Source organism: Exophiala mesophila (assembly GCF_000836275.1).
Source record: "Exophiala mesophila strain CBS 40295 unplaced genomic scaffold supercont1.7, whole genome shotgun sequence".
Taxonomy (NCBI): Eukaryota; Fungi; Ascomycota; class Eurotiomycetes; order Chaetothyriales; family Herpotrichiellaceae; genus Exophiala; species Exophiala mesophila.
In genome coordinates this window covers 21,164-47,714 of record NW_015622510.1, presented here as the reverse complement: position 1 = coordinate 47,714, position 26,551 = coordinate 21,164, and the positions used below count along the sequence as shown (strand labels likewise).

At 50.8% G+C, this 26,551-nt stretch overlaps 10 protein-coding genes across 10 annotated transcripts; 5 read left to right on the top strand and 5 right to left on the bottom strand.

Moving 5' to 3' along the window:
• Positions 1-579: 579 nt before the first annotated feature.
• PV10_08984 (uncharacterized protein) lies at positions 580-1,767 on the top strand. The gene is made up of 3 exons (XM_016374084.1): positions 580-838; positions 915-999; positions 1,076-1,767. Exons 1-3 carry the CDS (start codon positions 766-768, stop codon positions 1,629-1,631), a joined length of 714 nt encoding a protein of 237 aa, XP_016219628.1. The 5' UTR covers positions 580-765; the 3' UTR covers positions 1,632-1,767.
• A 237-nt stretch (positions 1,768-2,004) lies between these two features.
• PV10_08983 (40S ribosomal protein S7) lies at positions 2,005-3,241 on the top strand. The gene is made up of 2 exons (XM_016374083.1): positions 2,005-2,276; positions 2,405-3,241. The coding sequence occupies exons 1-2, from the start codon at positions 2,115-2,117 to the stop codon at positions 2,852-2,854; spliced, it is 612 nt and encodes a 203-aa protein (XP_016219627.1). The 5' UTR covers positions 2,005-2,114; the 3' UTR covers positions 2,855-3,241.
• On the bottom strand, positions 3,179-4,415 carry PV10_08982 (uncharacterized protein). Its single transcript, XM_016374082.1, has one exon. It carries the CDS (start codon positions 4,346-4,348, stop codon positions 3,275-3,277), a length of 1,074 nt encoding a protein of 357 aa, XP_016219626.1. The 5' UTR covers positions 4,349-4,415; the 3' UTR covers positions 3,179-3,274.
• A 199-nt stretch (positions 4,416-4,614) lies between these two features.
• On the top strand, positions 4,615-6,718 carry PV10_08981 (uncharacterized protein). The gene has a single exon (XM_016374081.1). It carries the CDS (start codon positions 4,745-4,747, stop codon positions 6,449-6,451), a length of 1,707 nt encoding a protein of 568 aa, XP_016219625.1. The 5' UTR covers positions 4,615-4,744; the 3' UTR covers positions 6,452-6,718.
• Positions 6,426-7,517, bottom strand: PV10_08980 (uncharacterized protein). The gene has a single exon (XM_016374080.1). The coding sequence runs from the start codon at positions 7,261-7,263 to the stop codon at positions 6,688-6,690; it is 576 nt and encodes a 191-aa protein (XP_016219624.1). The 5' UTR covers positions 7,264-7,517; the 3' UTR covers positions 6,426-6,687.
• A 7,627-nt stretch (positions 7,518-15,144) lies between these two features.
• PV10_08978 (uncharacterized protein) lies at positions 15,145-18,055 on the bottom strand. Its single transcript, XM_016374078.1, has one exon. The coding sequence runs from the start codon at positions 17,912-17,914 to the stop codon at positions 16,385-16,387; it is 1,530 nt and encodes a 509-aa protein (XP_016219622.1). The 5' UTR covers positions 17,915-18,055; the 3' UTR covers positions 15,145-16,384.
• PV10_08979 (uncharacterized protein) lies at positions 15,321-16,311 on the top strand (the record flags this gene model as incomplete). Its single annotated transcript, XM_016374079.1, has 2 exons — positions 15,321-15,787; positions 15,843-16,311. The coding sequence occupies 2 exons, from the start codon at positions 15,321-15,323 to the stop codon at positions 16,309-16,311; spliced, it is 936 nt and encodes a 311-aa protein (XP_016219623.1).
• A 446-nt stretch (positions 18,056-18,501) lies between the features above and the next one.
• On the top strand, positions 18,502-20,453 carry PV10_08977 (uncharacterized protein). Its single transcript, XM_016374077.1, has 3 exons — positions 18,502-19,328; positions 19,400-20,048; positions 20,131-20,453. The coding sequence occupies exons 1-3, from the start codon at positions 18,739-18,741 to the stop codon at positions 20,419-20,421; spliced, it is 1,530 nt and encodes a 509-aa protein (XP_016219621.1). The 5' UTR covers positions 18,502-18,738; the 3' UTR covers positions 20,422-20,453.
• Positions 20,454-20,466: 13 nt separating this feature from the next.
• On the bottom strand, positions 20,467-23,842 carry PV10_08976 (uncharacterized protein). Its single transcript, XM_016374076.1, has one exon. It carries the CDS (start codon positions 23,537-23,539, stop codon positions 20,495-20,497), a length of 3,045 nt encoding a protein of 1,014 aa, XP_016219620.1. The 5' UTR covers positions 23,540-23,842; the 3' UTR covers positions 20,467-20,494.
• Positions 23,843-24,253: 411 nt separating this feature from the next.
• Positions 24,254-26,399, bottom strand: PV10_08975 (uncharacterized protein). Its single transcript, XM_016374075.1, has 5 exons — positions 26,051-26,399; positions 25,834-25,955; positions 25,637-25,775; positions 25,094-25,574; positions 24,254-25,035 (listed from the first exon to the last, which is right to left on the bottom strand). Exons 1-5 carry the CDS (start codon positions 26,276-26,278, stop codon positions 24,401-24,403), a joined length of 1,605 nt encoding a protein of 534 aa, XP_016219619.1. The 5' UTR covers positions 26,279-26,399; the 3' UTR covers positions 24,254-24,400.
• Between the last annotated feature and the right edge of the window lie 152 nt (positions 26,400-26,551).

The window sequence follows — 26,551 nt, the reverse complement described above, 5'->3', positions numbered from 1 at the left end:
GCCGTGCAGCAGTTGGCACCGGATTGGCCGACAACACCAGCACAGGAACCGGCACCAGTAGTGGTCCACAAACGTCATCCCAGGTTGATGGATCTCACATAGCGTCTCGTGTTGATAACGGTGTCGGTTCCAACTCACAGCCCCTGGGTTCAACTGGTGCACCAACATCCCGTGCTACCGGCGCACAAAAGCCCGGGTTGATGGATCGTTTGGATCCTCGTGTCGATGCTGACAGAGACGGCAAAGCTGGTCTGGGTGATTAGGGGCTAAGTAACACTTTGAGAGTCATATGATCCATGTACATATATTCATTTATTATGCTATCTACAATGACATCTACCATTAGCCGAGGATTCGGTCGTTCCATTATTAATCTGAACCCCTCCAGGTACACAACAAAGAAACTATTAGACCACATCTTTAGTCTCTTCCAGTTCTCCAACACCACAACTCCGTATTTCTTCATGACATGATAGTTGTGTGTGGTTTGAATGGATGTGGGGTTCATCGCAACCCGGGAGTTCCAGGGTTGATGCGGGGAGTCGTTGCCTTCTCCTCCTCCTCCCCATCACGTCCCACTCTTGCGTGACTCACAGGGGGGATTTGAGCGTACTTAAACAGCGCTTTGAGATCGCTGTCTCTTTTGTCTCTGCATCGCATGGCCAACAGGAACATTTGAGCCTCAAGAGACCATCGAAGCATTCAGCACTGTCGTGATAACAATACAGATCATCACTCACGCTGTAGAAGGGTCCCGTATCTATCATGTCTGCCGAGATCGTATTCTTTGATCTGCCATCCCGTGCTGGAAAGGCATGGAGTTTGAATCCTTGGAAAAGTAAGTGGCCATTGCCGTTCAGAAGTGATGATCCAGCCATGACTATGACTGACCCAACAATCGTTTCCTTTTCTAGCCCGACTGGCACTGAACTATAAAGGACTGCCTTACCGGACTGAGTGGATCGAGTACCCAGATCTCAGGCCAACTTTCCAAGGCCTGTAAGTGGATTAACTCATGCCATCTTTATGACCAAGCCGGCCATCACTAACCGGAGGAAACCCAATCGTGCTCCAGTGGCATTCCACCCAACGAGACGGGCTTCGCCTACTCATCCCCAGCCATTGGCTTGCCCGACGGCTCATATGTAATGGAGAGTCGAAAGATTGCCTCTGCACTGGAAGAGAGATATCCAACTCCCTCGCTGCATCTCGACTCCCCCTACCTCCCACGCGTCGAAGCCGTCCTCAGCAAGTTACTTCCAGGACTGCGCCCGATCTTCGTACCATTGGTTCCTAAAGTCTTTCTCAACCCGCGTTCTCAGGAGTATTTTATCCCAGACCGCGAGCGAACTTTTGGCAAGTCCTTGGACGAGGTTTCGCAAGGTGCCGACCAGGCTGCCGAGGATTCGAGGCCTTATGTTGCGCAGCTGGCCGAACTACTGAGAGAAAATCAAGATGGGCCATTCTTTGCCGGCAAGCAAGTTGGGTACGCCGATTTTATGGTGGTGGCCTTTTTGAGAATGTTGACTCTGCTCGGAGCTGCAGATAAGCTTTGGAAGGAAGATGGAGAGAAAGAATTGAAGGGTTTGTACCAAGCCTGCGAAAAGTGGTTGGAACGCGATAGCTATTGATCCATACAATGCATGGGAACGACTCAGGCCACTGCAGATATCATATTGTAGCGGCTATTCTGGTCGAAATAGTTAGTATTTACTGTGCCTGTTAAATATAAACACTACTCCAGGCGTCCACCGACATGGATTACCACCTTTCCAAATTGCTTCTGCTCCTACTGGTACTAATATGCCGCCTTGACTTGGATGCCAAATCGCTTCTCATCGACCATGGGGTTGATCTGAACCGGCGCCACGTGACTGGGGTCAAAAATCACCGCTTACATAAGTGTCACGTTCTTTTCAGAATTAGGGCTTCTTCCATGAAATTCTTGGCAGGCCAACCCAAATTCATCGCCCAGTGATTTTCCTTGCACCCAAGAAACCGTATGTGTGTGTGAAGTGCCACTTACAACCTTCTCCATCGACAATCACCACCTTCGAAAATTCGAGACAATCCGCGATTCTGAAGGAGTTTTGATCGAAGCTCCAGTCGCAATCATGTCTCAACCAGCACTCAACAAGATTGCTGCCAACAGCCCTTCCAGACAAAACCCTTCAGAACTGGAGACCAGCATTGCAACCGCTCTCTACGAACTCGAGACCAACATTCCAGATCTCAAGGTTGCTTTGAGACCACTTCAAATTGTCTCTGCTCGTGAGGTATGAAGCACCCGGATGTCGCCCCCCAATTCGCAGCGAGCGAGAAGTCTCGTTTCTGTCGCACCGATATCGAGTGAAGAGTGCAACCACAAGCAAAACACCATACTAACGATTTTTATCTTCTATAGCTCGAAGTCGGCCACGGCAAGCGCGCCATTGTCATCTTCGTCCCCGTTCCCTTGTTGGCCAACTTCCACAAAGTCCAACAACGCCTGATCCGCGAACTCGAGAAGAAGTTCTCCGACCGCCATGTCCTCATCCTCGCCTCGCGCCGCATCCTCCCTCGCCCCAAGCGCAGCAACCGCTCCCGCACTTCGCAGACCCAGAAGCGTCCTCGTTCTCGAACCCTGACCGCGGTTCACGATGCCATCCTCGCCGACGTCGTCTACCCTGTGGAGATTGTGGGCAAGAGACTCAGAACCAAGGAAGACGGTAGCAAGACTCTCAAGGTCGTCTTGGACGAAAAGGAGCGTGGAGGTGTGGATTACAGACTCGACACTTTCGCCGAGGTCTACCGAAAATTGACTGGCCGTGGTGTCGGTTTCGAGTTTCCTTTGAGCGGTCCCACTGATTTTTAGATGGCTTGGTGCGGGATATGGTGGATGTGAGGTCGGCGAGTGATCGTTCTCGGATGAAGTATGATGCAAAGGGAGTAGACAATGGTGTTACTCATTTCGCCATATGGCAGTGGGGGCACCTAGTTAGGTCTTGACCTGAAATCGTTGCTGCGTGCTTGTGTATGGAAAGCATCTCCAAAACCAACAAAGGGTCAACATAGCAGCATCGTGTGCCTGGAATTGAGCCAAATAGGTTTCAGAGCATACCCAAATACAATCCATTAAATCGTTCACCTGGACATGCTTGCCGACCATTCTGGAACCACCAAACGATGCCAGTATACCCGACAGTGGTCCACCTCAGTGTATGACGGCGGAGGCAGACGAAAAATCAGTGCTCGTTACTTTGATACTTTACACGGCTCAATGCAGGTTATTACATTAGTGGAACTCTCCTCCACCAAGAATGTCCTTGATGTTGACGCTGCCGCTGCCTCTTTCCAAAGGCTGCTGTTGATTTTGGCCCTCTTTCCAACCAATCATGTATATCACCCGGAAGGTAGCCGGGATTCGATCTTTCTCTCCCTCGTTGCAGTGTAACTCTCGATAGATAGCTTCATTCGCCAGTAAAACGTCACGACTGATGGGCCCGCCTTCAGCCTTTAATATCGCGTTTCCCTCGCCCATGGCTTGGATGTCGGTCATGAGGGCAAATGTATCAGGATACTCGACAACAATGTCATCGACATCCACAGTCAATAACTTGAACCCAGCTTTTCCTAGTAGACCACCGATATCTCGAACGTCTGCCAGAGGAGAGATGTGGGGGGACACCCCGCCTCGTCGTTCTAGGTCGGCCAGTTGAAGGGAAGAGCGCAGCTCGAACAGGGTGTCTCCACCAAACATAGCTGCGAGGAACGGTGCGTCGGGTTTGAGGATATTGTTGATGCTGGAGAGGATGGAGGGCAAATCGTTGATCCAATGCAGGGAAAGAGACGACATGACAGCATCGAAACTGTTCGCTTCGTAGGGCAATGCTTCAAGGGACGGAAGAACGGTCTGGGTGATGGAGACTTCGGGAGCAGGCAGTGTGTCATCACGATGGAGCGCTGTCGGGGAGGTATCGGCACAAACAAGCTCCTGGATTCGCTCTGAGAGGGGCACCTTGTTGCTCAACGGACCATCTGGCACTTCAGGCGCAATCAATGGTGGCATGGAGAGGGCACGGGCGAGGTTGCAGCTATTAGCGCCCAGATCGAGCACCTTTGTAAATTGCCGGTTGATGTCGAGTAGGCGATCAGCGAGTCGTCGAGAAACTTCGTTCTTGAGGTAGTCAACCTGCCGGCTCTGTTGTGCGTTGGCTGCAGCTCTCTCCTTTTGCATATACTTTGTGTGCTCATTGAAGATTTGGAGGGTTGGGGCACCAGGTGCTTGAACTGCATAACGTCGACGAGGACCAGACCGCCGCCGCAGCGCCGCATTGGGAAGCCATGGCCGGAGCGTTGCTGGCTTCATTGCTGACGATCAGAATTGCTAAAACAAATTAATGTCTGGCATTAATGTCGACGACCGTAATGCGTCCAGCCTGGTCCATACTCGAAGTAAATTGGAGAGAAACTGGTGATGTCAACAGCCTCGTCCTCGCAGCCTCGTCCATCAATAATCACGTGACTATAGAACCTTTGGAAGGTTCCCCGAAAGCGCGTCTTGGCGCGTGCATTCGACGTCGGAGCGTGTTTGGTGCATTCGCCTTGGTTTCCAACTTCTACAGTCTGGTAAAGGCATGAATCCGAGGTAAGTTATTCTTGTCCAAGGGCTGTGTGCAACAGATCGAGTGAGGTGTGTAGCGCGGAGTGATCGATCGAAGCACGGGTGGGAGGCACACATGCTGAGCAGACCGCCAACACAAGCATGGCCCTGCGATTCCCCTACACATTCATCTCATGCCCCTGTTCAGATGCCTCCAACCGAGTCTTGACCTCCAACCGAACGTCACGCGAAGTCGATTACGATCAAGAGGTCCAGGATACTGAAGACACCTTTGACCCTCGTCATCCTCGTTCGGCATTTTCCTTGTTCCCTCCAGAACACCTGTTGTATTGCGAGGAATGCCATGAAATCAAGTGTCCGCGATGCGTGACCGAGGAAATCGCCTCTCCTTACTGTCCAGATTGCCTGTTCGAGACGAGCAAGAGCACCATGCGATCAGACGGCGGAAGATGCCCGCGCAACTGCTTCCGTTGTCCAATCTGTACATCTCAGATGATCACTGCTTCCGTGGGCGAGACAAGGGATGGGCCCTTCATTCTGAGTTGCAATTACTGTATGTGGAACACTCTTGACATCGGCATCAAGTTCGGCAAAGGCACTGGCATTCGTGCTCAGCTTGATGACCTCCTTAACGGTGCTAGCGCCAAGGGCCACAACAAAACCCGGATAGATGACCAGGCCAGATCATCATCCTTATTCCAACCTCCCATCACATCAACCGATTCAGACCAATCAGACTCGGAGAAGAAAGTGGATTTTGATCGCCGACGCGAGTCTGCAGCACGCTTTGAGTCGATGACCAAGTTCTACAAGAAACAAATCAGCGAATCGACAGGTGCAGATGCTACGTTTTCCAATGCTGCCATCAACATGGCATATTCCTCACCGTCGTCCATTGACCGCATCATGGCAATTTACAACACCAAACTCGATACCAAAAAAAGATCGGAACAGCATGTAACCACAATGCGCGAAGCCAACAGTCCACATGAAGGGTTCAAAGAATCCGACACTCGGTCGACTTCCCTATTTCCATATCATTACTCGGCCACCACCACTCGATCTCAGCGAGACCATCAAAATCCATCCAACTTGGGCAATCCAGGTGCGGCAGTCGAATCCCACCTTGTGCCCATGTCCACTCCCTTCCGCACTAAGCGTCTCAAGCGCTGCATGAACTGCAAGCATATGCTCACCCGACCCGAGCTCAAGGTTACCTCCGCCCGGTATCGAGTAAAGTTGATCGCGCTAGACTATATCCCATTTGTCACTATTAAGCCGCTCCCTGTGCTGGGAGGTCTCTCAGCACCTGGACCTGACGGTGCAGATATTGCTCTGCAATCCGGCAAAGCAGTTCAGTTTATCATGACACTACGAAATCCACTTTTTGAAGACGTCAAAGTGTCACTCGGGAGCCCCAGTGTCACTCCGGGCAAACTCGGCCATCGTGTCACCATTCTCTGCCCACAATTCGAGATTGGCAAGAACAGCGACGCCTGGGACGACGCAATCAACCGCAACGCGTCTTCGACAGCCAATCGCGCCGGTGAGCAGATTGCCGGCAAATTGTACGATCAAGGGCGCAACTGGGCGAGTGTGGTGGTGGAAGTCATTCCAGCAAGGCTTGTGACGGGGCCCGGAGGCGATGTGGGCGAGGACGAGGATGTCATTGAAATTCCTATCCGAGTGAGGTTAGAATGGCAGGTGACGGAAGATCAAGAACCGGAGGACGAACGCAGGCGGAAGGAGAGAGACAAGGGTTTGGACCAAGGAGACGACATGCGGGATTCTGGAAAGAGGGAATTGAGTTACTGGATGGTGGCTGGGGTCGGCCGAGTGGATTTTTGATGCATTCTGATGAAGAGACCATGTCTATTCTAGTTTGTCGTTCTGCCGCATGATACCCTATTGTCGAGGAAAAGACTCGCAGTTCTCTTTGCTCCTCACGAAATCGATACACAAGAACTTTGGCAAAGCTGCGACAGTCATGACCTGCACAAGACTGTCCATATGTTTGTGGTTGGGAGAGCAAGGAGTTGGCGGTGTCGCATCCTGCTCGGGCCTGGACGTAAATGACATGTTGTTCATACCGTCCTCCGGTCAGACAGAACCCTGACAATGCCACCGACACCAACCACCTCTGTCAATTTTTCATGCCAGCTCAGGAGAACGCTCATGACCTGACCACCACCACCCTCGCCAAAGTTCCGACCTGATATCTGACTAAAACCGGTGCCTGTTGCCTGCGGACTAACACCTTTGCCTGAACTCCCGCCAGCTCCAACCGCCATGCCCTTGTAGATGTATTTCATCAAAGTATCTCCCAATGCGGTCCCTCCTGGTTGCTTGAGAATCTCGCCGAGGATTCTGCTGACATCTGCCTGTCGGATACCCTGGAGCACCTCGAGCACAGTAGCGAGATGGACTTGCTTAGCAGATTCATCGCCGGCAAAGGGAGCAGTCTCCAGGGCAGACTGTAGAGCGCCAACGCTGTCACCAGCTCGCAGTAGTTGACGTACTTGCTGGCCTATTTGTGCGGATTCGGAGGATGTGGATGGGGCAGGGAGGTTGGAGGGGAGAAGGGTGGTCAAGGCAAAGTTTGTGGCAGAGTCAGGATCATATGCGTCCACGTCAATGGTCCGCCAGTTGATGTTGGCCATCTGGTGTTGGGGCCCGAGGCGAGGTGGGTTGTGGTGTCAGAGGACGAGGGGCCTGTGGTTTAATGTTTGAAGTGGACTAGGTATGTCTTCAGGCAAAGGTACGGCCGGTCGAGGATGTGGCAGAATTAGGATGGGCGAAGTCCTGTAGTGTTGGGTGTTTGGTCTGAGTCTGGAGGGGGGGCAAAGTTGACGCCTGTGCGGTTTACGACAAGGACTAGGCAGAGAGGCTTGGTTGATCGAAGTCGTCGTCGCCGGAAATGATACGAGATGAGATGAGATGCGGGACAATAGTGGAGAGGGAGGATCATAATAGTCCACCCTAGCCAAGGCTACGATGAAGATTATCGACCAACTGACGCACTCACGCACCTTCCCCGCCTTCTCCTCCTCACGTGATATCAACCCCATTTTCCAGAGGAAGAGCTCTCGGTCATTACTGTCTACAATTGACGAACTCGATACCCTAACCAACTTCTATCACTCTTTCTCAGTTCTTGATATACCAAGCCAGGTCGTTCGAAGTATCTAGCTCATACTCAGTGAAGCCATTTCCCATGAAGCGAAATCTGTTGGTCGAGTGGTACTTGATGTGAAAATCTTCTCCCCGGATGTCCGAGATCATCTTTTTGAATAACAGGGCACTTCCAGGAAACGTCGCAGTCACCCTTCCGTCCACACGGTTCTTTTTGTACCAACTCCGACACTGGCCAGACCAGACCAGGGTCTTGTGGATTCGATCTCCATACCTGGTGAAGTCATCCGTGGCTTGTTGAGTCGGTGCAACTGAGTGGATGTCTTCAGATGCTATTTTTCTTAGCCATTTAATAATGTATTCTGCTACCCAACCCAGCCCTTCGACCAAGGACCCGTGACCGACCACGGCGTTCGGTCCGGTGAAAATAAAATAATTGGGAAATTCAGGACATGCCAGCGAGAAATATGACTCTGGCTCTTGAGCCCATTTGTCCGCGAGGCTAACTTGGTTTCGTCCAATAACAGGGTAAATGGGGCAATGTGAAACATCAAAACCTGTCGCACACACAACTATGATGGATGTTAGATTGTTGGGGATATGTTTGATTGGGGTCCCAAGGGCGGCTCTCTTACCGACATCGACCTTACACTCCTGACCATCTGTTGTCACAACAGAATCCCTTGTGATTCTCGCAATCGGGCTTTGAGTTAGGTGGACATTCGGCCGCAGGAATGATTCGAGATAACCAGCTCCAGGAGTCACCCGTCTGCAACCAAGCTCCCATTTCGGTATGAGCATCTCGCAAAGTTCGGGGTCATGGTTCAATTTGTCCGCCATCTGCTTCCTTGCATACTCAGTATTATCCAAATTCTCGACCGAGTCTTTGACAAACTGCACAGGTCAATCAATGGCTCCATCATTGTCGCGGCAGTCCACCGGTAACACACCGACTTACCATCCTGAAAGCCGTATTGATCCTGTGGATTAGGTTTTTTCGGTACTGGTGATGGTGCTCCTTGTCCTCTCGGAATTTTCGTTTTTCTTCCTCTGTATACATGGGATTCGACCCGATATTCGGCTTTCCTAATAACCTCCCTGGATCCATTCTTGCCACAATCCACGTTGGCCCTCTTTGGAAGGCAGTTAGATCGGTGCCGTCCAACTTCGCCAGCGCCGGTAGGATCTGAATTCCCGAGGATCCGTTGCCGATAATGGCCATCTTCTTACCAGAATAGTCATAGTCGTGATCCCACGAGGCTGAATGGACTTTGTGGCCCTCGAACTCTTGCAATCCAGGTATTTCGGGCCACTTCCAAGTGTTGAGAAACCCCTGTGCCGAGATCAGGATATCCGCATATTCCTCCCTCTGCTTCCCATCATTCTCGACCACCACCTTCCACTGCCCCTGATCTTCCTGCCAATATGTTCCCACCACCCTTGTGTTGAATTTGATATCGCGGTCCAGGTCCCATTTTCTAACCGTCTTGGTAATGTATTCCTGTATTTGGGGGCCCGTGGAATAGAAATGATCCCACTCAGGGTTGGGGTCAAAAGGAAATGCATAGATGTGTGATGGGACATCGCATTGTACTCCCGGATATGAATTGACGAGCCATGTCCCCCCAACCTCTGATCGTGCCTCATAGATTGTGTTGGTTACTAGGCCCTCAACTTCTGGATACTCGTAACGTATTTTATGAGCAAAAATCAGGCTGGAGAAGCCGGCCCCGATGGTGATGACTCGTAACTTGCGTGGCACAGAGTATGCTGGCCTAAGCAACAAGGGGATATCATTGCCAGGCGCTGTGCCCATGGTTCTGCTGTTTTCACCGTGGACGCCGTTTGTTTGTGATGCTGTGTCAGAGGCATGATGTTCATCATTTAGCCGACCATCCGGCAAAACCGTTGCTTGCTCTTTACTGTTGGTGCCGGTCTCCTCACCAACGCCAGTCGGTTTCACGATTCCTGTATCCGCCATCAAGGAAATTGCCAATTCTCGGATCACGAGTTCATCTCAAACAGGTCTCGATTGCAGGCATAGGATGCTCTTCCAACATGTGCGCGCATGTTCTGGGGATTTGAGTTGGCCACTCCCAGAACTGACGCTCAGCATAGTTGGAGAACATCCTCGGTCAAGCAACGTAAGAAGTTGGAGAATTGCATCAAGCATAGACGGGCCAATAATGAATGGCTGACAGCAGCTTGGGGTACATAGAAGGACCGATGAGCAATGAGCGACTCGTGTTGTCCATTTGCGAATAGAGCGGAATTCTACAGAACTTCCTCAACGATGACCCAGGACCTGGTGTGGCGTCGACACAAAGGTTGGTTACTCTGGGCTTGAGGCTCATTTGCCCAGGGCTACAGCAATCACTAGATCATCCTTCTAGGTATGGCCGACTTTGTTGAGCCAGGAAGAGCTAGCATGATTGAAAATGGTATCAATGTTACGCCCGCCAGTATCCGCTGGCATTGGTGATCGGAATGTTTACACATGCATTTCTAGCCTTATGAATTCCAGAGTTACAGCTCAGTGTATTTACGGCGTCGATTGCCTGGCAAACGTTCCACATTCCATTGCCCTTGGACGCGCACAGACTACTAATCAACGATGTTACCGGGTGCTGTGAAACCCCCCGCATCGATCATCTCTCTCTCTCTTTGTTCTCTCTAGAGGCCTCCAATGCGAACTCACAGGTATCGGACGTTAAGGCAAAGGGGTATTCTCAAGGGAGAAGGTTGACCTATAGTGCCTATGCGCGACCAACAAATTCACTCTGGCACAAGCACTAGGAACCACTTGTTACAAAGCTCCGGAACAAGAAAAGTCACAATGCCTTCAGAATGGATGGAAGATGTTCCCGAGTCGACCTTACCACCGTATGATCACCAGAAGAGCCCCCACACAATCTTCCACGGAGGAGTTGATAGACCTCATATTCCAGGTCTCAACCCTTCCTCGGAGTACGATCCATCCGAAACAATTTCACAATCTCCAGTCCGGCCAGCAACTAGCGAAGCGCTGCTCATGCAGGGGCAGAGAAGCCATCAAGACGCCAAAGCTCAATCGGTCATTTTACCTTCGAACCCCCAACGTACTAAGCCGATACAAGCAATCATCTCCACGAACGACAACGACTCTCTTTTCGGAGACAGCGATCCGGAGAGCGATATCATGCCTTCAGCCCGCCGTGAAAAAACAGAGCTTTTGATGAGTGGCGCCCTCCAGTCTTCCCTTCCAGCCTTTGTATCAGGTGCCTTTCACAGAACCAGTCACCGAAATGGCGTTCTAAGTTCTGATGACTATCAATCCAGGTGTGAAGAATCCGATGAGGAGGTTACGTGGGAGGAAGAGGAAGAATATGAGCCCCCAGACCCCACGCAAGAACTCCTGGAGTACACAATAGATACCAAGATTGCAGATGGGAGGGAATACGACCCATCTAGACCTTGGATTTTAGGACACCATGCTCAAAGGGATGCCGCGCTACGAATGCACTCTGAGAGACTGAAAGAAAGCGGTAAGACTGGAGACCCACCTTCACCGAGTGAGTCAGAACTCGTCTCAAGAGGCTTCGAATTTCACCAAGAGATCCCTGAAGATATACAGATTGCTCAATTTGGCCACTCGGCATACCGTGACGCTTTACGCAAGGTCCAGCCCGATATGCCCCGGAAACAGCAATGGTACTTATTCCGAGAGGTGGAACGAGCACTGAAGGACGTTAATTCAAGAATCGCAGCGACACCGGTAACAAAACCAACGCTGGGCGAGTGTGTCTGTGGTTGCAATGGCTCCACTGAGAAATGTGCTTGTTCTCCATGGTTTTGTGCCTGCGTTGAATGTGATCATAGCGACGAGGTTGACCGATTTATGCGCAAATACTGGCAAAAAAGCTGTGAAATTGACAGTCTCAACTCGAGCCACCATGTGGGCGCTTCCACGGTCTGTGGTTGTCTTCCTGGTCTGTGTCATTGTGCGAAGGATTCATTGGTAACCCCAAGCCCCAGCCCTGGAACCAGATGGTGCTGGCCACGCGACAATCTCACTCAAGGGCCACCATATTGGCAAGACGTATTTCCAAAAGGTGAATTGGTGGTTACCCCAGATCACCGATGGAGTATCAAATCTGCCTTGCCGCCTCTTCCTTGGAAAGTCGTGCAGAGGTTTTGGAAGGAGTCTGCCGTCAGAAAAGAGCAGATGACTGACGAGCAACGGAAAGACGCAATTCTAGAGTTCTACGCATGGGAACAGAAGAACGAAGCCGAGGCCTCCAAGGGAACAACACCGAAAGTCCAGCGTGGACAGGATCGCCATGAACAATACCTTAGCCTTGCTTCCTCGTCGGCTCGCGACCCAAACTGTCGGTGTCTGGCAAATGGTCGCGTTTTCGAACAGGGACAGGAACACCTTGGCGCCACAGACCTTGCCATAGTTTCAGACGATCAAGTATTTGTTTCGATGTCCATTGAGAGGAGATCCAGCATACCAACCAGTCGACCGGATACACCTAGGCCGCCTTTGGACTCGAAGACTACAACCCCGTATGCTTCGGACGTCAACCATGATTCCATCCGACAAAGCGTAGAACCTGAGCTCCCATCAGCGGAATGGCATCGGGAATCAACGCCCGCATATGAGGACCGCTCTCAGTCACCATCTCCAGTCTCAATGAACGACATTGTGCAAATCAGACGCCCCTGTCTCGCCGACGACCCTGTTTCGACCAGGACTCCTATACCACTTCCTATCGCTGAGAGTTCGAGTTCAGTGAACGAAAAGGCTTTCGCAGGACAATCTCATGACGTGACGACAAACTGGCTTTCCTCCCCGATGAAGATACCAAAAAGAAATGACAGGATCAAAAATGGGGTTCAGGGTGCCAAGGTTGAGAAACGCTCAGCGACTAGCTCAACATTCAAAGGGAGAAATATGAATCGCAGAGCCACGGCGATGCGTCCACCACCTGCAGCGCTGAAGAGAGCCGACAGAGTGAAAACTCAGCTTGAGAAAGATATAGAGGTTCAAGAGGCGCCGAATCCAGGCACGGAAAGGGTATCTTCGATGGTGGCGGACATTGAAGCACGAGAAAGTCGAGAATCGACAGAGGAAGACTTGCGGCAGAGGGATGGGACACCCGTCCGGCGAAGCAGCAGAGCAAATAAAGGCATTCGGTCATCACCTGGATATGCGGAAGAGTTTTCTTAATTCTATGAAATGGGGACAAACTCACGGCGACTATAGATGATCTTCATCACCGGAGTTAGAAAGTATGGCTTGAACTATGGTCCCATGTGTCCAGAAAGGGGTTGAATCCTGCCTGTATTGGCCCAAATAACTGCATGACCCCTTTGGCTTTTCTAGATTATTGGCTGTTCTCATACCGGTTTGATCAGGATTCAGATTGTTCCAGCCTCCTGGAGAGAAGCGAGAGCATACTCGTAGTCACGATAGTTTGAAGGTGAGGTGGCTGAGCTGACGCCAAGTGTCACTAAGAGTACTCGAACACGAGACTGCCGCAGAAGCTGTGACTAGGAGAAGGAAAACAGTACTTGTGTCTTCTGCCCCATGAACATTATTGTTCCTTTTCGATCGCTCTGTCGCGGTAAAGCCTTGACAGGGTCTGTTGCTTGAGCTGAATCAACTCGCTGAGTCACCACGATGGCACAACCATATTGGTGTTGAACGCCATGTCTTTGTCAAAGATGAGGTGAATTGAGTTACTTGGGCTTCCTCGTTCTAAGGGGGGAAGCCCACCTATCTATAGCCAAAGGTATGGCTCTACAGTGTACAGGAAGCTGGGAGATGTTACCAACCCTTATCCAAGGGTGTTGGCATTTGACAGTCTTGTGTAACGCCCCGAAAATGCTTCCTTGCTCAATACGAGAAAACTTGGGGCGGTTGGAAACACAGCCCAGTGTCCACAGGCCGGGGTTCTGCAGGCACTGGGTGGTCATTGCGGCCGCAGCCCTACCCAATGGTTGGTATAATTAGTCAATTGCTCCCAAAGTAGATGTGGGAGAAGCTGTCATGCCTTCAGTTCATCTGCCTCATCAAAACATGCCTTCCAACACTATACAGACCTTTCTCGGTGCAGTTCGCTCTTTTGCAGGACATGAAAGGGACAAACATCTACCTCGAAGCACATACACAACGATTCCAGGACAGCCAATTCCGGTCCACGAATGGGACCCCCCTAAATCCAACCTCAAGGCCGAGCTTCTCTCTAGACGATATGCACGGTTATCACAGTGGACTCGTGTTGCCGCAGCCGTGTCCAATGTCATGTCCAGCGTCTTGTCCGCTGTCATAGAAGCCATCATGATATACGTGATCTACAAATATTACCAGACCAGACATATTCAGACACCGAGGCAGTCTTGGGGTCCTTGGCCCAAGAACCCTGTGTTATGGCCTACCTTTATGCTGTCTGCGCTTGCCATCCTCACATTTGTTGTGGCGCTCGCTCAGTTGACCGCCGCCTGCTGTAGAGCCAAACACCAGGTGACTTTCTTCAGCGTCTTATATACACTGACCAGCCTTCTCGCCTGGGGCGTGGCCGCTGCCTTGTATCGAATCTTCAAGACCGACAAGGACCTATGGGGTTGGAGCTGCCTCGACGCAGCCAAGGAGATCCAGGACGACCTGGGCAGTCAAGTTCTCGATTTCCAGGTGCTTTGTAAAATTCAGGTGAGGCAACTATCAAACCCAAATGTCCAACAACCTCTTTTGTAGCAAGGGTGATCTGACTAGTATCTCAGGGGAACTCGTGGGCGATCGCAATTGGCGAGTCAGGACTCAAAGCCATTATTTCGGGCTTCGCTTTCTATTTCTACCTCAAGCGGCGGTCGTTGAAAAAGCAACTTGCCAGGAACAATGCATATGACAATTACAATACTCATTAAGATTGCTGGACAAGAGGACAAGAGGAGTGGTGGCGGTGGTGGTCTGCCAGCCATGCCACCAGCATAAATGGATCGTGGTTGAGTACCTGAGCATTTCAGGCCTCTGCTTATGTATACAATGTCAATTCGAGAACGAATGCTGATCCCCCAAGTGCCTCCCAGTTACCTATGTAAGTAGCCGCGTATAGCCTAACCTCTTGACCTCTGGACATTTTTCCAAAAAAGGCAATTCCAGGTTTTCCCACCACAATCTAAACCCAAGCTGACTTTGCGAAGCAAGCCTGAGTTACAGTATCACACGTCCAATCACTGTCAAATGGTGCATTTGTACTCGTCTTCCGCTCACAAACCGGATGCCTCGATAACCCAGTTAGGCAAAAATTAACCTTGCAGGAACAGCGAAAAGTCGTGTCCGAAGGCGACTATCCCATGCTGCCGGATTGCTTTGTCACCCAACAGTGATCAAAGCTGACATGAAATGATAACAGCCTTCCTCTATAAAAGTATGGGTAGTTTCCTACGTTGCGAAATTGCCTGCTGTAGTGCATGACACGTCAATTGGCGTCATTGTGTATATGAATTTGCATAAACTGACTACTACCACAAATTCTAGCCTCTCCTCGCCTTTGGAATCTCTCCAGCCATCCGGTCACTGTCGGAACCAGAAATCTTCATCATGTCGTCGGCAAAGCCATTCAATAAAGTCACTGTCTTCGGTGCCGGTGGTACCAACATCGGTCACCATCTGGTCAAGGCGCTATTGTCAAGACCTGGTATCTTCACAGTCTCGATCATTGCCCGAAAGTCTTCAAAATCCACCTTTGCCTCTGAAGCAAAAGTCCATTATATCGAGGATGAGCTTCCACACGAGCGGCTCGTCGAAGTTCTTCGAGGCCAGGATGTCCTCGTGTCTGCGATTGGTTTTGGCGCCATCCAGCTGGAGACAAAATTGATCGATGCCGCTATTGAAGCCAAAGTCCGTCGGTTTCTTCCTTCCGAGTACGGAGTGAACAACACGTACCAAGCAGCGAGAGATCTTTGCCCCGTTTTTGACGCCAAGGGTGCCATTGTGGACCTTCTGAAAGAGAAAGAGCTCGAGGGATTGACGTGGACTTCGATACCAACTGGACTGTGGTTGGACTGGTAAGTATCTTGAAACCTCTATCATACCGTGTTTGTGGCTTAACCTAAATCCTAGGGCTCTAAACCCTGACATCGCTTTCGCCAACATCAATCTTCGAACCCATACTGCAAGTGTTTGGGCAAAGGGCGACCATAAGCTTTCCTGGACCACTTTGCCATGGGCCGCCGAAGGTATCGTCCAGATTATCCTCGCGGGAGAAGTCAGTGCAAATAAAGTGGTGCCGATCCGAGCTTTTGAGGCCAGCCAGAACGAGATAATCCAGATCCTTGAGAGTGTTCAGAAAGTCAAGTACCGCGTCACCAATATCGACCCGGACAGTGTAATCCCTGAGTCGCAAAAGATTTGGAGAGAGGAAAAGAAGGGACCTGCAGCCTTGACCCTGGTCAAGGCAGGATTCTTTCTTGGAGGATACGGCAGTAATCTGGTTGATGAGGGCATCGTTCCAACGGGGAACGAGTATCTGACTCTTTCGCCTTTGAGTGTTCAAGACATTGTCCGAGAAGCGACACGATTGTGGGGCTAAGTGAATTTTTGGGTGGCAACAGGGTTCGAAATATCTCCCACATGAGTTTCGTTCTAGACAGGGCTTGTGTTCCCTAGAGCAACCACCGGAGCAAAACCAAAGACATCCTGGGGAATAGGAACTTTCCATTCTTATCCTGCCATTTGGATTCCTGAATCTTGACCTCTTCATTCGGCCCCATGTTGGAAACTTTGGCATCACGTCCTGTGACTGTAAATACTTGGATCGAAGAGCAGTCCGTGTGGCCAGCAAAGGTAGTTTCCATGTCCTGGTCCAGATGCATATTCACCACGGCCACGCTGACCCATCCATCATCCGAGATAGTTGCACTGACATCGAGGTACGGCGTTTGCTTGACGGCTCTCAGCCACTCGGGTCTCGTCGGTCCCTCATAAAAATCACAGGCAACTTGTACTGCAATTGCATGACCCTTCATGAATCTACAAAACAACTCATACGGCCACCAAGTGGTTTGTTTGATAATGCCGGTTGGTGTGGTCATCAAAGGGCTGATCACATTGACACTTTGGGCAATACATGCCATCTCCACGTGCTTTGATTGGCGAATAAAGACATTGAGCCAGACGGCGACAGCCAAAGCATCGGAAAGCGTATAGACCTCTTCCGCTCCTTTGCTTCCGGGGGCTCTGGTTGGTGACCACACGTTCCATTCGTCGAAGCAGATTCCGGGCCTTTTCTGACCGGGAGGGATCTTGTTCTCGATGATGGCTAGATCTATGAGGCTTGAACAAGCTTCGATATTCCGTTCTGCTGCCAATGGAGCAGTGACGTTCTCGTAGTGGTCTGCACTTGCTGTGTACAAGTGGATGCTATGCATGTCGATCAGAGGGTGTTGTGTCTCACCCAAGTCGCTGAGACCAGCTGGTTGTAGAGTATGAGTGAGGACGTAATGATCCCATGTTGTCGCACCTTCTTTTCCGCATAGGACCAAGTTGATGCTCGGATCAAGCAACTTCAACGCCTTGGCCCATTGCGCTGCCCTCTGTGCATACGCTTCTTGAGTCATCTGCTCAATTTGCCACGGACCCCACATCTCATTTCCGAGTGCCCAGTACTTGACATTGTAAGGCTCTTCATGACCGTTGTTGCGTCTCAAGTTGGCGTAGTAGGTGTCAAGCTTGCCGTTGCAGTACTCAACCCATGCCATGGCTTCGTCCAGTGTCCCCGTACCAAAGTTGAGACAGATATATGGCTCGGCATCGACTGCTTTGCACCACTTGATGAATTCGTCGGTGCCGAAATGATTCGTCTCGATGGCTCCCCACGCCAGCTCTGGTCTTGATGGTCGTTTCTCAATGGGTCCGATTCCATCTTGCCAGTGATAAGTTGCACAGAAATTGCCACCGGGATAACGGAAGACGGGGATTTTGAGCGGTCGCAAAACTTCAATCACGTCTCTTCGGAAACCATTAGAGTCGATCAAGTCTGCATTGGAGTTGGACGGGTCAAAGATGCCGCCGTAGACACAACGGCCCATGTGCTCAGTAAAGCCTGCATAGAGATTCCGGTTGACCTTGGAGACCTTGTGAGAGGGGAAAACCGTGATGGATGGTGCGCCCTTGGTCAAAGTATAGCTCGTCATCTCAACGACGCAGACCCGGCTACCTAGGTGGGAGAGTCTATATATCGTAGACCCAGCAAAAGGAGGTCTGGCCTTGAAGCTCACGTGAGCTTATATCATTGGGATCTATAGGCTCGGCAAGGTTCGTTTTGTCAAGTCACGATGAATAGTCGTCTTGTACAATTGAAAACCATTTTCTTTGGAGACCCTTGTTCGGCACTTATCTATCATTTTAGAACCAGCATGTCCCCGGCGCCGGTGGTCAAATGGGTCTTTAGGCTAAAGAGCCGGGACAATTGTGGTACTAGCGAATAAGATCCCCCAAACCTTTCCTCGATTTCTCTTGCGGGGTATTTGGGATCCGGTGGCCATCTCTGACATTCCCAATGGAACAAGGAACCCTTCCGAAATCTCATGACCCTAGTAACGCCGGAGCACTTCTTAATCCGGTGTTTGTTGGCCACGCCCATCGCGTAGAATCCAATCCCCTGGCGATCCGCCGGAGGATGTCGCCAAAAGGATAGGAGCTTCATGAATTACATCGTTGTCATCGTTGTCGAGTCCTCGAAATGGGTACACGCCGACGTTGTCACCTCCCCTTGCTAGCCCACGACACACCGTGTGTGGTATCAAGCACACTCAATCCTCTTTTGCGGGGTACTCTACCCCAGGTGGGTAGAGAGACGAGGATCGAGACCATGGTATTTAAAGCTGGGGAGATACTTCACATCCATCGATTTAGAGTGGTTGGCTTCCTATATATCTTCCTCAAAGGCTGATCAGTCGACCATCCGCTAATCTGCTATATAGAGACCTCGTTGCAGGTTCAGCACGACACTCCAACCATGGCGCTTCCACCAAAATGGTATCAATTCCTCGTCAGCGTCTTCGCTTCATTAGGGTCCTATCTCTTTGGATATGACCTTGGAGTCATCGCCGAGGTCGTTGCTAGCAACACATTTGTGGATCAGTTCACCCCTACCGATACTCAAGCCGGCCTGGTCGTGTCCATGTTCACCACCGGTGCCTTCTTTGGCGCCGGCCTCGCAGGACCAACTGGCGATTACCTGGGTCGAAGATGGACAATCGCAATTGGAGCGCTAATCTTTTGCCTTGGCGGTGGCCTTCAGACCGGGGCCGAGAACATCCAGTACCTCTGGTCAGGTCGGTTTCTTGCAGGACTTGGGGTTGGCTTCCTCGTCATGATCATTCCTCTTTATCAGGCGGAGCTGGCGCATCCGAGTATTCGAGGCCGTGTGACGGCACTGCAGCAGTTCATGCTTGGGGTTGGTGCACTCGTAGCCGCCTGGATATCATGGGGCACATATGTCAACATCAAAGATTCGAGCGCTCAATGGCGCATACCACTTGGTTTGCAGATTGTCCCTGCCATCTTCCTCGGTGCTCTGATCTTTTTGTTTCCTGAATCACCAAGGTAGGTATCCGACAGCCTCCTCCATTTCCACTACCCGCTTCAAGGAACTTATGCTGACATGTCCGACAAAGGTGGTTGATGGACCATGATAGGCCAGAGCAGGCGCTCAAAACACTTGCGCAGCTCCATTCCAACGGCAACGTCCATGAACCCTGGGTCCTAGCCGAATATGAGCAGATTCAAGAATCCATCGCCCATGAACGGGCCAACGAGGCCAAAAGTTATATTGAATTGTTCACCTCAAAATCCTCGTTCCGGCGACTCTTCCTCTGCTGTGCGCTTCAAGCCTCGGTGCAGATGACGGGCGTCTCGGCCATTCAATATTACTCAGTGACCATTTATGGTCAGATTGGCATATCCGGCGACGATACGCTCAAATATCAAGGCATCAACAGTATCATTGCATTGGTTGCGCAGTTCTGCACGATTCTATTCATCGACCGCACTGGGCGCCGCTGGCCTCTCATTCTTGGAAATCTGGGCAACATGATAACTTTCATCGTTGCGACAATTCTACTTGCCAAATTCCCCCCTGGTGTGTCCAATAACCATGGTGCCCAGTGGGGGTTCATCATCATGACCTGGCTGTACAATTTCAGCTTCAGCTGCACATGTGGGCCCTTGAGCTGGATCATCCCTTCAGAGGTCTTCGACACTCGAACTCGAAGCAAGGGTGTCAGCATTGCAACAATGACGAGCTTTGCATTCAACACTATGATCGTAAGGCGTTTCCTTCCCATCGTGTGGTAACATATGGGGTGTCGACTGGCACGGTCAAGATGGCAATACTAATCGAGAACAGGGCCAAGTCACTCCCATTGCCATGACCAACATTGGGTACCGATTTTATTTCGTTTTCATCGTCTGCAACCTGACCAACGCTCTGTTCTTCTGGCTGCTATTGCCTGAGACTGCCCGCCGCCCGCTCGAGGAGATGAATCACCTTTTCAGCAATGCGCCTTGGGTGGTGGTCGGGACGAGCAAAGAGGCCTATGCCAGCCATGACTTGGAAAATAGACTGAACGAGATCACGGCACAGACTGAGATCAAGAGGGGTCAAAGTGTCGTGCATGAGGAGACGGCAGCCCACTGATGCACGTTTCTCTCCATGGTTTTTTTTTTTTTGAGGCTGCATTCTCCTAGGTGGACACAGCCCTCAGGCTATATCAGCCAGCTTTTCTCAACTCGGCCAATTTTGTCAGAATCTCATAGTATTCCCGACTTACGCCCCAATGGGACAATTTAGTACTCAACAGTTTTGCCCCCTCCATTACAACTTTCTGGGGGGATTTGCAAATATCGCCGACATTGGTCATGTAACCTGACATGTTGTGCCCGTTACGTACAAAGTGCTGGACAATTTCATCATCGCACGGCCGGTCCAAGTGGATAAATTCGGGTCGACCATCCGACGAAGAGGATGCATCATCGCTGTCTAGAGAAGATGGTCCCATGCTTATTGATGGTTGCCTGTTTGCGTCTGCACTTTTGTCGGCTGTCGGTCTGCGCCATGGTACGGTGTCCAAAGCTGAAGCGTCTTCGGGTTGAGTCGTCGACTGATTTATGAAATGGATTGGCCGCTCCATTCTCTCCATCCTAGAAGGCTGCACCGCTCCTGATCTCTCTTGCCCGCTAGATTCACCGTCTTCCTTATGGCTGCTGGCTAACGGCCGCTCCATGGCGGTTGATTGATAGGAGCCATAAGTCCACAAGACCAGTGCTGCCAGGTAGAGGGCAAATGGCTCGTAGAAGCTCATCGTGGAGTATCGACGGATGTACCAAAAAACCGAGCCTGCATGAACCATGGCAAGCCGGGCTTTGTGCTGGTCTTCTCGAAGCCATCGCCACGTGATTTTCCGGATCTGGGGCAATTTGGCGTCATTTCGCGGCTGGTAGCTACCATCGTGGACGTAGAATGAAGCCCTCGTCGACTTTCCGACCTTTCCAATCAATGAGAATAGCAGATCTTGAATTTCCTGAAAAGGAGTGAGTAGGACCATTCTTGCAAGATGGAGATGCAGCACTACGGTGTGTTCAACACCAGAAGCCCTTGCAACCAAACTGTTGGCCTGCCAGTGCAGGACGTCCAAACAGTCACAGGCACTATTTCGCCAGTTGGCGTACAGCGGATACAGTGGAAGCCAGAAGTTGTCCTTTGTGGGCGTGTTGAGAAATCCGCGGGATTTACCGGTGGGAACCCACTCGCTAAGAGGCTGCTTTATATGTGTCCCCACCTCCCAAGTTCGTTGGTACAGGGCATGGATCAACAGTAATTGAGAGAAATTGCTCTGGCATGAATCGACATTCTTCTTGTTGTAGAGGGTTTCGATCGCGGCGCAAAGGCTTGTGGTGGGAATCATGTCTTTCATCGCCTCGACCCATGCGTCCAAAGTAGATGCTTCCCAAACGTCATCGGCGCAAGGCATTGGGGCCCTTGCATCGTCCATGTTGAAGAGAGGTCGGGAGTTGGCCATGTATCCGAGGGAGCAATCGAGGATCCATGTGAAATAACCAATCCTTCGAATTGTCTCAGCGTCGATCCATTGATGCATTCGAAGTTGGGCGACTCCGCTATTTTCAGAGATTGGAGTGTCCAGCAGCTGGTCATCTGACCGGTTGATTTGAAGAATCCCTGATTCCAGACACCAACGGGAAAGTTCTGCATGGTATCGAGGCGCCAGTGTTCTGAGATGCTCTCGGCCAGACTGTACCAAGCCGACAAGATTCAATATTCGAGCTTGAGCAAGAGGAACATCCAGCACAGTATCTGGGGGAGACTCATCATGGTGTTGTTGAATGGCACGCAGAAGGAATTCTTGAAAAGCTTCTCCAAGGTCTGGTGCGTCTTGTGACGTATAAAAAACACTTCCGATAGCGGCGACGGCGACTATGGTCAACCAATGAGATTGTTCTCGAAAAGTCGGGCGGTGAATCAGGGGGAAATTTGGGTGAAAATGTTCAAAATACAAGTCCAAGAAACAGTTGAACTCAGCTAGTCCTGGAAAATACGGGCTTGTGAATGGAGCTAATGCTCTTGTGGATGTAACACAGAGACTGTGGAACATGCTGGCAATCTTGCTGTGTGACGCTGGGGAACAATAATCGCAAGGGATTCTGGATGGATTGCTGAAGAGTGACGGATCTTGTAGAGTTGGAAAGCAATAGTTTGTTTTCGTTGACCGTGGCTTGGACAAGACGTCTGGCATTAGTGACGATTTACGCTTTTTACGCTTTTGATTTGATGTGCTGACAGCTGTGCTCGAAGAAGCTTCTCTTCCAGCATCGCTCGTGGAGGAAGTGGGACTTGTTTGCGAACCCTGAAGAGGATCTGTCGAAAGATGGTCATGTCCTACACCTTGCGACACCGAACCCGTCGCACCGAAAAGGCCATGGTTGGATTCGGGAGCCAGACCAAATTCATAATCTTGAACAGAAATGGCGGTGTCAGAAAAGGGGGGTAGGATGAAAGAAAAGTCTTGTTCAAGCTCTGCATCATATGGCGAAGGGTAAATGCTGGGAGGGATCCAATTCATCGATTCGCCAAACGATGGACAGCCATAATCAAGAAAATGGGTGGAATAATCGACGGGATAAGAGTCCGACAGCAAGGCAACTCCAGAATTGGTAGTATGTAAGTGGTTGGGTTGGCCGAGATGGTTAGAATGTAGGCTTGTCTGGGCAGATTGGAAATCGGATACGCTGTTTTGAGCCACCGTGTCATCCATTGGATTGAGGACTATGTTCGATGGTTTCTCCGTCGATGAGCAGGCAGTTTGATCGAGGATGGGAGCGTAGTGGGTTGATGTCCTTGGCCTTTTCTGCTCCTGGGAAAACTGAGCAGTATCATTGCCATGGACAAATACCAGCTCTCCAAAGTGGTCTTGCGGTGCCTGGCTTAGTGTTGGTGCGTTAGAACCAGCCGAGGATGAGGTTTGGTTCTCGGTGGTTTCTGTCCGTCCTCTACGAGGGTATTCGCAAGTGAGGCGACGAGTGGTACAGCGACCACATGGAGTTCCACCAGAACATCGTGATCTTGCTAATGCACAAGAGCGGCATGCTCTAAAAGTACCGGAGATGACACGATGGACAGGTCCGCGGTCGTCCGTGGCATGGTGGCTCTTCCCATGACGAAGCAGGGTATCAGATCGAGAAAAGGACTTTCCGCAAACCGTACAAGAATACGTGGGAAGGGTAATCTTGTCAAGAGACATTTCTGCGAAAGACTGGCTCTGTCACGCACAGAAGGTCCTCCTCTGCTGTGAGGAAAGGAGGATCCAATACGACAATGGATGTGATCAAAGTTGAAACAACTGTCAGGTGGTTGAGATTGAAATCCATGTGACCAAGTTGATGCCAAGCCCTGAACTTGCCGGACTCGTTTTGGACTGATAGAGGCGTTGGTTGTCGAAGGAGAAATATGTATCTCTAGAATCACTGTTTAAGCAGGCATCCACGGTGTGAGAAGACGACTTTTGACATGTTTTCTTCTATGAAGGATTGATGACAGTGACGAGGTCACAGACAGATAACAGAGGAGAAGAGAGAGAAAGATGTCAACAGGTCATATGGGTGACGAAACCACGTGACTATTAAGCTTGGCGCTGAATCGGTTGTCTTTATAAAAACCAGTGGACACTAACCTCTGGGCTTCAGCGTCTAGATGACTAATATATGTATGCGTAGATGCATAGGGTACTAGCAAGGTATCCGTATGTCGAATAGAGCATCCAGGGGCTCGTGGTTTACATCCTGGTGATTGTCAACGCTTCACTTTACTCACTGTTGGATAGTTTTTATCTGCCAAGCATTGATATCACCTGATCAGGCTCTCGCTGGCTTGGATTGAAGACTCTTCACCATCAGGATTCCAGTCTAGTCCTTCCCAGAGGAATTTATATTCATATCATAATGGAAATAAGTCCTTTCGCCATCAATGTGGCGCCAAACCACATAAACCTTGGTCAGGTGCCTTTTGTTCCCACGAGCCTTCGTTCAACCCATCATACAAATGGGAATACCTTGTCGGACTTTGACCCTTGAATAGATACCAATTCTGTCGTTTTTCTTCCCCTCTATCTATGACTACCCACTGCACCGTACCAAGCAAGCCCAAGTACAGCACCAACAGCGATCCCAACGGGAGGGGGAACCTTGAACCAGGCACATTCAGCGTAGGTCAAGACCGTGACCACTACCCACCAAGGTTCATTCGCCAGACTCTGGCCCGAACTTTCTTCGGCTGTCAAATACCCCATCTCCCAGAGCCGGTACACCGCGGTGAATACGAGGCCCACGGCCGTCGCATTTATGCCTCGCAGCAAGCTCGTAAACATTGGTTTGGTGCGAAGGACTCGCCAGAAGCCTTGAGCGCCCACGGCCAGACTCAAGCCAGGCAAGAATATAGCGACATAGCTGAGTAGCGCACCAACAATGGTCGGTTGGGGCGTTTTCAGCAATGCTAAGGCTCCTAGGTAGACGCTGAAATTGAAGTTGGGTCCAGGAAACGCCTGGATGATGGCAAGTCCAATGAGAAAGTCCCGCGAAGAAACCCAACCCGGCTCCACAACGTACTCGCGGAGGAGAGGGATCACCACAGGTCCGCCGCCAAAGATGATTGTCCCGGCCAAATACATGTTCCCCAAGAGGTCAAATGCCAGTGGCGGCGATTCCACGATGCCACGGCTAACGAGAATGGCGATAAAGGAAGCTGACCAGGTTAGCTTCCCATCTGATATCATGCTTGTTCAAAACAAAAGGCTTCCTACCAAAGAAGACGGCGACGATTATGAAACCTGCAAGAACGGAAATTCCGTGGGACGACATATCCGTAGAGGGCTGCTCGATCGTGGGAGCAATCGCAGGCACAGGCAACGATCCGTCCGACTGGATCAATTCCACCTCGGTTCGCGTGCTGCTTGTTCGCGTGACGGTCGAAGTGGCCCCTATGCGACGTGAGAGCCGTCCATTGGGGGTTTCTCCAGCACTATATTGCGGTTCGACGGTCGGAATACTCTCTTCTGTTGTCACTCCTGTCGTCCGCTGCCCCCGTCCGTGTTTCGGCCGTGTGATTCTCAACCAGAGCTTGACAGACCATTGCCGAAGACGAACCTCCCACACCGCGGTTATGATGCCGCCAGAGATGATCAAGACGGGGAAGTACCAGAGACTGCTGTAGCACAACCCAGCACATGCTCCGAAAATGACGAGAAGGCGGGTCCAATTGTCTCTGATAGCTTTTTCAGCGAGCTAGACATTGACTGCAAGTCAGCACGAGGGCTTCCAGAAAATCAGCGGGCCCATTCACAGACCTGGACAGCGGCCAAAGCGACAAGTCCAACGGTCGCCGCATTGAGCCCTGATAGGAGTGCGAAAACAGCGCGAGGCAGAACATTGCCAATGTTTTGGATTCCCAGAGACAGCGCAAACATGCCTATCGCTCCGGGAAGACTGTGTCGTGTCAGAAACAAATGCCTGAACATGGCATGAGAGATAGAATGAACCATACCTCCAAAGGACAAAGACAAAGATCGCAGGCACTATGCCCGCATGAATCAAGGCCATGCAGAACAACATTTTAGTGCTCGCAGGACCTGGGAGACTCTGACAGAGAGCAAAAAGCTCTTGGTACTATTTCGAGCAAAGATAGCAAGTCAGCATTGACTATCAATCAGCTCAACTTCAACGGACTCATCATCCCAGCCCAAGAGTGTGTTAGAGCCCACCGTTTGTTCATCAATCCAGGGAGTTTTGCCGCCATGGCCATCCACGAAACGTTGGTGAAGAATGCCAAAGTGGACAGGAGGGCCTCCAAATGCAGTGAAACCCAAATCCCATGTGCGCGAAAAGACATCGGCCAGGCGAAGGAACAGCTTTTGGTTGTTGGCATGATACGCATTCTGTCGATCACGTGTGTATGCGTGAATCGCTCGAATCGTTTCGACGATTGGCATCCTGTCACTGAAGATATTGGCGACGCTGTCAGGTCGACGATGCCCCTGCTGTGGATAAAAGTGAAACTAACAGCGCTGCTACGCTACCATGAATTCTCGCCCTTCACTTCCTCTACGACTTTTCATGAGGAGTTGGAGTTTGAGGTCAAGGGTTCGTGTTGGGATTTCTGTGCCAATGGCGCCATCAACGGCCCAGCCAATCAAATCCCGTCGAGCTGTCACGCACACGCACACCCAATCAGCAATCGGCTGTCATTGTATAGCAATTCATCG

What these genes read in the sequence shown, in the direction of transcription:
- PV10_08981 (XM_016374081.1), top strand. Translation starts at nt 4,745, where the DNA reads ATGGCCCTGCGATTCCCCTACACATTCATCTCATGCCCCTGTTCAGAT.
- PV10_08976 (XM_016374076.1), bottom strand. Translation starts at nt 23,539, where the DNA reads ATGTCTCTTGACAAGATTACCCTTCCCACGTATTCTTGTACGGTTTGC.
- PV10_08978 (XM_016374078.1), bottom strand. Translation starts at nt 17,914, where the DNA reads ATGACGAGCTATACTTTGACCAAGGGCGCACCATCCATCACGGTTTTC.
- PV10_08982 (XM_016374082.1), bottom strand. Translation starts at nt 4,348, where the DNA reads ATGAAGCCAGCAACGCTCCGGCCATGGCTTCCCAATGCGGCGCTGCGG.
- PV10_08975 (XM_016374075.1), bottom strand. Translation starts at nt 26,278, where the DNA reads ATGCCAATCGTCGAAACGATTCGAGCGATTCACGCATACACACGTGAT. An exon ending in TTTGTCTTTGTCCTTTGGAG is followed by an intron (nt 25,776 to 25,833) that starts GTATGGTTCATT and finishes GACACGACACAG; the next exon opens with TCTTCCCGGAGCGATAGGCA. An exon ending in TCGCTTTGGCCGCTGTCCAG is followed by an intron (nt 25,575 to 25,636) that starts GTCTGTGAATGG and finishes GTCAATGTCTAG; the next exon opens with CTCGCTGAAAAAGCTATCAG.
- PV10_08984 (XM_016374084.1), top strand. Translation starts at nt 766, where the DNA reads ATGTCTGCCGAGATCGTATTCTTTGATCTGCCATCCCGTGCTGGAAAG. An exon ending in GAGTTTGAATCCTTGGAAAA is followed by an intron (nt 839 to 914) that starts GTAAGTGGCCAT and finishes TTCCTTTTCTAG; the next exon opens with CCCGACTGGCACTGAACTAT. An exon ending in AGGCCAACTTTCCAAGGCCT is followed by an intron (nt 1,000 to 1,075) that starts GTAAGTGGATTA and finishes ATCGTGCTCCAG; the next exon opens with TGGCATTCCACCCAACGAGA.
- PV10_08977 (XM_016374077.1), top strand. Translation starts at nt 18,739, where the DNA reads ATGGCGCTTCCACCAAAATGGTATCAATTCCTCGTCAGCGTCTTCGCT. An exon ending in TTGTTTCCTGAATCACCAAG is followed by an intron (nt 19,329 to 19,399) that starts GTAGGTATCCGA and finishes TGTCCGACAAAG; the next exon opens with GTGGTTGATGGACCATGATA. An exon ending in TTGCATTCAACACTATGATC is followed by an intron (nt 20,049 to 20,130) that starts GTAAGGCGTTTC and finishes AATCGAGAACAG; the next exon opens with GGCCAAGTCACTCCCATTGC.
- PV10_08983 (XM_016374083.1), top strand. Translation starts at nt 2,115, where the DNA reads ATGTCTCAACCAGCACTCAACAAGATTGCTGCCAACAGCCCTTCCAGA. An exon ending in AAATTGTCTCTGCTCGTGAG is followed by an intron (nt 2,277 to 2,404) that starts GTATGAAGCACC and finishes TATCTTCTATAG; the next exon opens with CTCGAAGTCGGCCACGGCAA.
- PV10_08980 (XM_016374080.1), bottom strand. Translation starts at nt 7,263, where the DNA reads ATGGCCAACATCAACTGGCGGACCATTGACGTGGACGCATATGATCCT.